At 35.2% G+C, this 8,498-nt stretch overlaps 1 protein-coding gene across 1 annotated transcript; it reads left to right on the forward strand.

Annotated features, from left to right (window-relative positions):
- Nucleotides 1–1,718: 1,718 nt before the first annotated feature.
- LOC125655896 (interferon-induced protein 44-like) lies at nucleotides 1,719–8,082 on the forward strand. The gene is made up of 7 exons (XM_056145651.1): nucleotides 1,719–1,798; nucleotides 1,892–2,088; nucleotides 2,310–2,380; nucleotides 3,711–3,908; nucleotides 6,667–6,813; nucleotides 7,098–7,269; nucleotides 7,794–8,082. The coding sequence occupies exons 1-7, from the start codon at nucleotides 1,719–1,721 to the stop codon at nucleotides 8,051–8,053; spliced, it is 1,125 nt and encodes a 374-aa protein (XP_056001626.1). The 3' UTR covers nucleotides 8,054–8,082.
- The last annotated feature ends 416 nt before the right edge of the window (nucleotides 8,083–8,498 follow it).

Raw genomic sequence — 8,498 nt, forward strand, 5'->3', positions numbered from 1 at the left:
AGGTCTTCATATGTTTAACAGGAACATTAAATATTTAGATTACCAACGGTTTGAATGAAATTGCATTTTGTATATCAATTTTTTCAATTGCCCACACATTTCACATATTTTGCATACTTGTATACTTGATACTTTTGTAATCATCCATGCGTTAAATAGAAAGACACCGCAACGTTTAGAAGGTAATATGTTAATTTACATTTCACCCCATTCTTTAGGCTATTACCATGATGTTATTTATAAATACATTTTTTGAGTTGAATCCCTTCTGACTATTTCAAATCTATTCGCTGGCCTTTTTTCACCTTTTTATCACATCTGAACCCGCCTTTGGTGTTTTCATATATCCGACTTCGCTCTACTATCAATTTTGTATTCGTTTTAAGATTTCAGATTTATAATTAGGTTGGTTATTCAATTCAAAATAAATAATTACTTATTTTTACCTGATATTGCTGCAAACTACGCTAATCCTCTTACCGGCAAACACATTACTACTGAAGTAAATAGCGAACGGAAGATTTGCTGATTTACGTGCTTCCCAGAATTGTTCACTGGTATAAGATGTCAATAGTTGCAGGTGAAGTGTTGCGAAGTTAAACGAATGTTTAATGCCAAGAGCAAAACATTGTCGACACATGTTGTAGCTTTTGAATAGATTCTCTCATCAAAATATAAAAAGAGGTGAGCTAATAAAAGAACATATTTTGGGTCCATGGGGACCCTAACAGATTTCTAGAAGTCCCGATCAACAAAGATCACGTAAATATTGTCAATGCGGAACTCCAGCATCTTTTCAAAATGAATATCTAAAGTACCAGCTTGCAAAACCAGGGTCGTGTATACCAAACGACTAATCACATCATTTGAATGATTCACCCACTTTAAGACACCTGAAACAGAGAAAACCTGAAATGTAGCTATAGTATATAGACCTTTTAGATAGATCCAACTCTACATATCCCCCATATCTACATATACTCCAGAAGTATAACCCAATAAGTATATTGTGTTTTGAGATTGTTAATGTTTGTTATCTTGAAAATTTCATGCATACATGTGAATTTGGGTCGATGAACATGAAATAAATATATGTATCTGTTCATCTCGATTAAATCCAGACTAATTGCAAACTATTTTCCACACTACTCCTAAAACCCTTTAACTTTCTTTACGACCAACTTATATTTATCTAAGGGGAAATGGTAAATGATAATATCAGTGTATATGACACTTTTCTCTCATGTGAAATGTATTGAAAAATACTAACACATTGTCAAACTGCATATACCAAGTAAAGGTTTCTTTAATTTCCAGGAATGTTCTTGTGAAATGACTTGAAACTTATCTAATTTATATTTTCTTCAGAACATGGCCAAATATATATCAGAAAAAATTCTGAATGATCATGAGACAGATAAGTTGTCAACCTGGATTGTAAAACAGTGCCAGTTTCAGCTGTTGTATAGACTAAGTCGGCATGGACTGTCAGCTGATACATTTCATCAACTTTGTGATGGCAAAGGCCCCACCGTAACTGTACTGTACAACACAATCGGTAATGTGTTTGGAGATTACCTCTCACAAAGCTGGAACTCCAATAATGTCCCGATTACAGACGATAACGCATTTCTTTTTAAATTGCGAGTTCGAGATCAACCTTGCATGGAGAAATTTGGTATACGTGTACCTTCGATGGCTGCATGCGGAGTAAGAAAATGGGGGGCCAACGTTCGGGGGACGAGCTACTGGTGGTGGGAGTATCTCTAACTGGCAAGAGGCAGCTTGTTTTAGCGAAGTTTCATCGTGTCAGAATGCACGGTTTTGGGATTTACATACCTTTTCTGACTATTCCCGCAAGATTCCTAAAAAAATGAAATGTAATTATCAGCGGAAAAAATGGAAATAGAGTCCTTGGTTCACAAAGTAGTTTTGCATTGAATGGAGAAGAGCATTTGGGAAGTAATTATGACAGATGTGTCTTTAATGAGGAAAAGAATTTCAAGTTGGAATTACAGCAATCAGATGATGAATCGTTGTCCGGGGGAGATTTCAATGTCAGAGATCTAGAGGTGTATCTTGTTAAGGGTAAGCACCTCTGTTTGTAGTGCCAATGCATTGTTCAAATAACGAAAAGATGTTAATTTCTTCAATTTTATTTTACTCCCCTGTATTTACTATGTCCAAACACAAAACTCATCTCTATCAATGTTGATTCAAATCTATACTTCGTATCAGTCTGACAGTAAGTGTATACAAATATCCATAATACATCTCAATAAGAATAATACATTCATAATCCTTTGTAGAATGGAAAATTCCTGCAAAAAGTGTAGCAACTGCTCAACCTTGGAGAGAAGTGCCCCTCTGGAATTCCCCGGTAATCAGTCTAAAATATAAATGAATATTGCAATTTTTAGATATGCTCGTACCCATATGATGGATTTGAAAATAACAATAATGTCATAGGTATATATACTGAATGGAAAAAGGCATACTCTAAAATTGTCTACTGCAACAATTCATTATTGTTGAAATGGTTTTGAATTTATTTGGGCTTTAAACAATTAAAACAAAATGTGATATACAATAGAGGATAACTGAACTATGAATCTAACGCGTTTGATGAGAGCGCATGTAGTTTGCCTATGATAGTTAAGTTGAAAAGCACGTGGCTGGTGTTACGGATCAGTTTGGACATTTTGAAACCTCTTATGATTTGTGTGAACATGTCTGATGAAGATTGGTACATATTTTGACACTGAAAATTGTTGCGCCTTTCTGAAACTGAAAGAGGTTAAAAGATTGACTTACTTATGTAGGGACATCATCAGAAAGGAATTCCTGATCAGTTTCATGTTTGCCATTCTACCGTGTCTTGGCTTAAACAAAAAAAAAGATCGTTAACAGGAATTGTTAAAGACTGTCCTAAAAGCGATCGTTTCCTGGTGACATGGCCTGTCCAGACAGAGATATGAGGGATTAGACTAACCTACCTCAGAAACAGCTCTCATATTGCATATGAAACTAAAACCCGAACCCACCTTTGATACACCCAGGGGTTCATATTTGCCCAACTCTTAATTTTGTTTTCCTTCTATCAGTAATGAGATTGATCACAGTTCCTCACCTTCATTTTTCCATTTATGGACGTCACAATGCCAGACTTAGTGACAGCATTGCACAACACACTCAACGAGACAGGCCTCAAAGCACGCAGGTCATACAAATACACTCAAAAAGGTGTGTGGCTGGACTAGTGTCGAAGGCACGGTTAAAATTGATTCATAATGTCACAATGAGGGGCTGCTTTATTCAGTGACGAGTCATGATATACACCTTTTCTAGAAGATGAGATGAAAAGAGTGCATCTATGTAAACGTTAACTGTACGTCGTCAAATTTGGCGACAACGCTGTGTGATATGGTAACGTATGATGTGGATTAGAACCTTTACAGAATTGTATTGCATTTTCTGGTACATGGTCTATTTTGTGACATGTTTCAAATTTAGATATTCGTGTAAATAAAACTTAACCTATAACCTAATTTGTTACATTGTATGCTTCATATAACTTGCTTCGCAGATTATAAAGGGTAAACTGTAACAAGTTAGATGATTTTGTATAGCATAGGCCAACATTAGTTTCATCCCATAAAGCAATTAGGTCAAATTACATATTTCTCTATAATTTTTCTCACTTTTTTTAGTCTCTCCTCTCCCTTCAAGATTACGTATCGAAATATCATCCTATTGAAGATACAAGTGTAACCAATGTAAATATTTTACTGCTTGGTGAAGTTGGAGCTGGAAAATCGAGTTTTTTCAATACCATTAACTCAATTTTCCGTGGAGAAATCACATCACGGGCATGTGCAGGAAGTTCCAAACACAGTTTGACAACAACGGTAAGTATATTCATCATATATGTCTTATATAACGCTTATTCAGAACAAACATTGTTTTATTGCCAAATATATAATATACAGACTTTCTGTTTGTTTTCAGATTTTGTAGTTTAGTTTTAGTGTTAGTTTGCATTCTTATTTTATTAATTGAATTTTCATTTCTATCGATCTGAAGAACGGGAAAAAACACATATGACAACTTCACATTGTTCGTATCGTTGGTCAATGCTTTATATATCTTTATTTATTTGACATCTACATGATCATATCTACATGCAGCCAGGTTGGTATACATATTCATAGTGTTCATATATAGATATATGGATATTTGTATACAGATACAGGTGACTCTCGATAACTCGATGTTCAAGAGACCTTGATAAAACTTCGAGAAATCGAGAGTTCGAGAGATCGAAATTCGGAAATTGAAGGTCCGTCGGTATGGTTAAGATTTTACAGTAACCGGAAATATATACCAACAAGATCATATGATATCGTTTTGACATGTTTTCCTTCATATTTATCAGGTACTTTGATATCAAAATAAAAAAAAAACAACTTATTTTGCATTAATAAAAACATTTCAAAATTTATGTATTTATTTGTTCTTTAATCATGATTAGATAGTCATACAAAACCAAGTTCAGATGATGCTTTACTATCGCAAACTAAACAGAGCACAATGTTATGTCGCTTTACCTAAGACAAAAATTCTAACGAATGAGTGAAACGATGTTTTAGAGTAACTTTACACAAAGAACAAACTCGAGAAATTTAACAGTCTGTAGATCTCTAAATTATGTATAAAACTTACTCTTTCGTTGTCACGTCAAAACAAATTCTAGATTTTATTCATAGTCGGATTATATATAATTTAATCATTACGACTCAAAACACCATGCAGTGCAAGCTAGGTGTAAACTGACCAATTAACCAATTATACACTCAAGTGTGTCACCTCCACAAAGAAGTACCGGCGATGTTTCAACTATGTAAACACCTATTTACACCTCCGGCATTCAACAAAATCCAGGTAATGCCCAAGCGGAAATTATTACACGCTTGTGTAACGGTGGGTATACCCTACCACCACTTCGAGAGATCGAGAGTTAAAACAATGAAATGTGTTTTATGGGACCCAACTTCACTTCGAGACATCGAACGTTCGAGAGATCGGTAGTAAATTTGCTTTGTTATATAGAGAAAAAAGTTGGGACCATGATTTCACTTCGAGAGATCGAGAACTTCGAGAGATCGAAGTTCGAGCCATCGAGAGTCACCTGTATTGGAAGACGCCTTTCTACGTTCTAATGATGTGTTGAGTTTCTCCATTCTGATAGTACCTTGATCATGTACAGACAAAACTGTTTCCGCTCTTAGGAAACATAATTGCTGTGCCTTCAATTCGACATTTAGATACATCAATGACGTTCTATCTATTAACAATAATAACTTTCATTCATATGTCGATTCGATAAGTTAACTCAAAATAAGAGATACCACAGAGTCTCTCACTTCTGCTTCATACCAAGATATTTTATTGAAAGTAGATACTAACGGCAAACAAACAACTCAATTTCATGACAAACGGGGTGATTTCAGCTTTTCCGTCAACTTCCCATATTTATGTCACACTATTCCATTATCAACTGCATATAGTGTTTATATCTCTCAACTGATTCGATACGCCAGAGCTTGTTCTGCGTATAGTCAGTTTTCAAATCGAGGCAGCCTGCTGATAAACAAGTTGATGGTGGAAGGATTTCAACGGTCTTGTTTAAAGTCAACATTTCGCCAATTCTATGGTCGTTATAACGATCCAGTTTGCCAATATAATCTATCATCAGGTCAAATGCTGTCTGACGTGTTTCATCCAATTGTTAGACCGTTCTTGGCTCACTGAATTCAGTGTTCAGAACACCTTTTGTCTACAACGGTAATTGTATTTATTGTGTATCAGAATTTGTTTATGAATTTTCTAACCGGTTTGTATCTTTTATACACCTTTTCATCGCTGAACCGATTAATCATTTCAATATCTGGTATTGTACAAGAGAAACAATGTACAAAACTAAGTTTTTTAACGAATAAAAATATCACAATTTGTACTCGAAATATAGTATAAGATATCCATTTAATTAAACGCGGAGTAATTCCTACAGTGTTTATGGATGGGGTGACAATCTGACTAAGGTATAGGGCTTACGTCGGATGTGAACGGTCAGGAAAGGGTTCCCACTCGTCCTAAATACCCGATCCCACTTCTATTATGCTCAGGAGTCCGTCTGTGCCTTATGTTAGATTTGGTATTTGCAATTAAATAAGTGAGAATCAACACTGATTATTGTCTTCGTCTTTTCAACATCGTTATGAAAGGTAAAGATAACTAACAGTGATCAATCCCATAACTTCTATAAGCAATACAAAATAGATAGTTGGCCAAAGGTTATGTACTTATTGAAATTATTGTTTGCTTTATTTAAACATTTCGAATAGCATATCCTCCAAAATAATATATTTCATCACTTCATGTAAACAGTATGCTTGAAAGAAGCGCTTCTGTGTACAAAAAGTTCGTCGATATTCTACGTTTTAACAGTACAGAAGTGAATTGACCATTTATAAAAATCTAGTACAGACACAACTATTTCTACCCTCAAGAGACGTGATTGTAACTCTTGTCTTTACCTGTTAAGTAAGATGTATAACTGTTATTGATTATCACTTTTAGTTCGTTTCATGTTTCCTATTTTACCAGCTAAGAAAGTACAGAGTTCGGGACCCGAGTTCCGGTCAGTATCTGAATCTAAGACTGTGTGATATGCGTGGATTAGAAGAGAGCGAAGGCGTCAAGACACAAGATATTGCCTTGGTTTTAGATGGCAACATTCCGGAACATTACCAGGTGACAAAGATCATTACGGTTACACATATTTGATTGGACCATGGAGGACAGATATAAGGTCATAAGATCAAATTTAAACGGCTTCATGTTAGTGAATGTGTCATAAAAGTAAACTATTATGATTTGTTGGCTCTTCCAACGTGTATAGCAAACATCGCCTTTAAATACCAAGCTTTTATTCCCGTTCATTAGATTTATAGGCATACATTGATTTATGAATTATTTTTATGAAACATTTCTATTCGTATTTTGTCATTATCATTCAGTTATTTTTCTTTCATCAGTTTAACCCAGCCTCTCATGCTACACCTAAATCTCCTGGATTTAAACGAGATCCTGAACTGCAGGACAAAGTCCACACGGTGGCCTTTGTGATAGACGCGAGTACCATCAACGTTATCAATACTGCAGTCATCCACCAAATGAAGGAAATCCAGAGCTTGATTATTGAGAGGGGTAAAATTGTCTTCATGACATGATGCGGCAAATGTTTCCAATATATCATATTCAAGGGACTATCAATATATCAAATACTGGTAGTCACCTTTTATTCACATTTGGTATTTTGGTGTTGGGGGATGTTGTTCATTAAACATAGAATAAAAGCAATATTGATGATATCAGAAATGCTCGCATAAATCCTACAGAAAATGCAAATTTGAAATTGAGAGAAACACGACTCACTGGTAACACCAGAGGGGGACTTAGGTACTTAGAAAAGGTAAACGTCCACCGTTTATCGACCCTTTATTATTTCTCTATCTTGATCAGGTAAACTGAGTAATCCATAGTCAAGATCAATGTATGTGAAAAACGGCCCAAAATTGGTATGGCACGCGTCAGTCAGCATTCAACCCAATGCGAGGTTGTTTTTGTAAATATTTAATTTTGCCCAATTTATGGGCAACAAAAGCATCATCTCATTATTAAGTGTCTGAGAAACTCGTTAAACTATTTAACATGACCTTCAATCTTTACAGGTATACCACAGGTCATCTATTTGACAAAGCTTGACAAAATCTGTACTGATATTGACAATGACGTAAAACAGATCTTCATGAGTAGCGCTTGCAAACAAGCAGTGGATACGGTTGCTGACGTCATAGGAGTTCCCAGATCGCATGTTTTTCCCGTCAAGAATTATGAGAAAGAAAGTCGACTTCACACGCCAATCGATATTTTGGCTCTCTCAGCATTGCGCCAAACTTTGGTATTTGCGGATGACTATTTAGAAGACTAGAGTGAAATTGCAGAAAGAATGTCTATACAGAACAGGTTATTGGAAATTATGTATGCACGTAGTGAACGTTTCGGAACTATAACTATATATAACTATATAACTATATAAATATATATATATAAAGCACTAAATAATCACAACTAGGTACTGAAAATTTTCGCCCCAGCCCGGGGTCGAACCAGCGACGTACGGCACCCACCGCCTAGCAAGATTGTCAAACCAGTGCGTAAGTCCACTCGGCCACATAATATATATATATATATATATATATATATATATATATATATATATATATATATTAAAAAAATATGAAAAGAAAACACAGAAATCCTCCGTAAAGCTTTAGCGCTTTCATTACATCTTCAGAAGCTTTACAAAAATGTATACATAGCAGTATCATAGTAACAGTGATTATGACGTGAAAGTAAGCGGAACGTTAAATGTC

The sequence above is a fragment of the Ostrea edulis genome, chromosome 7 (assembly GCF_947568905.1).
Source record: "Ostrea edulis chromosome 7, xbOstEdul1.1, whole genome shotgun sequence".
Taxonomy (NCBI): Eukaryota; Metazoa; Mollusca; class Bivalvia; order Ostreida; family Ostreidae; genus Ostrea; species Ostrea edulis.

Excerpts from the sequence above, each read along its gene's own strand:
- LOC125655896 (XM_056145651.1), top strand. The coding sequence starts at position 1,719 with ATGGGGGGCCAACGTTCGGGGGACGAGCTACTGGTGGTGGGAGTATCT. Across the intron at positions 1,799-1,891 it reads AGGCAGCTTGTTTTAGCGAA|CGGAAAAAATGGAAATAGAG; the intron begins GTTTCATCGTGT and ends TGTAATTATCAG. Across the intron at positions 2,381-3,710 it reads TGCCCCTCTGGAATTCCCCG|TCTCTCCTCTCCCTTCAAGA; the intron begins GTAATCAGTCTA and ends CACTTTTTTTAG.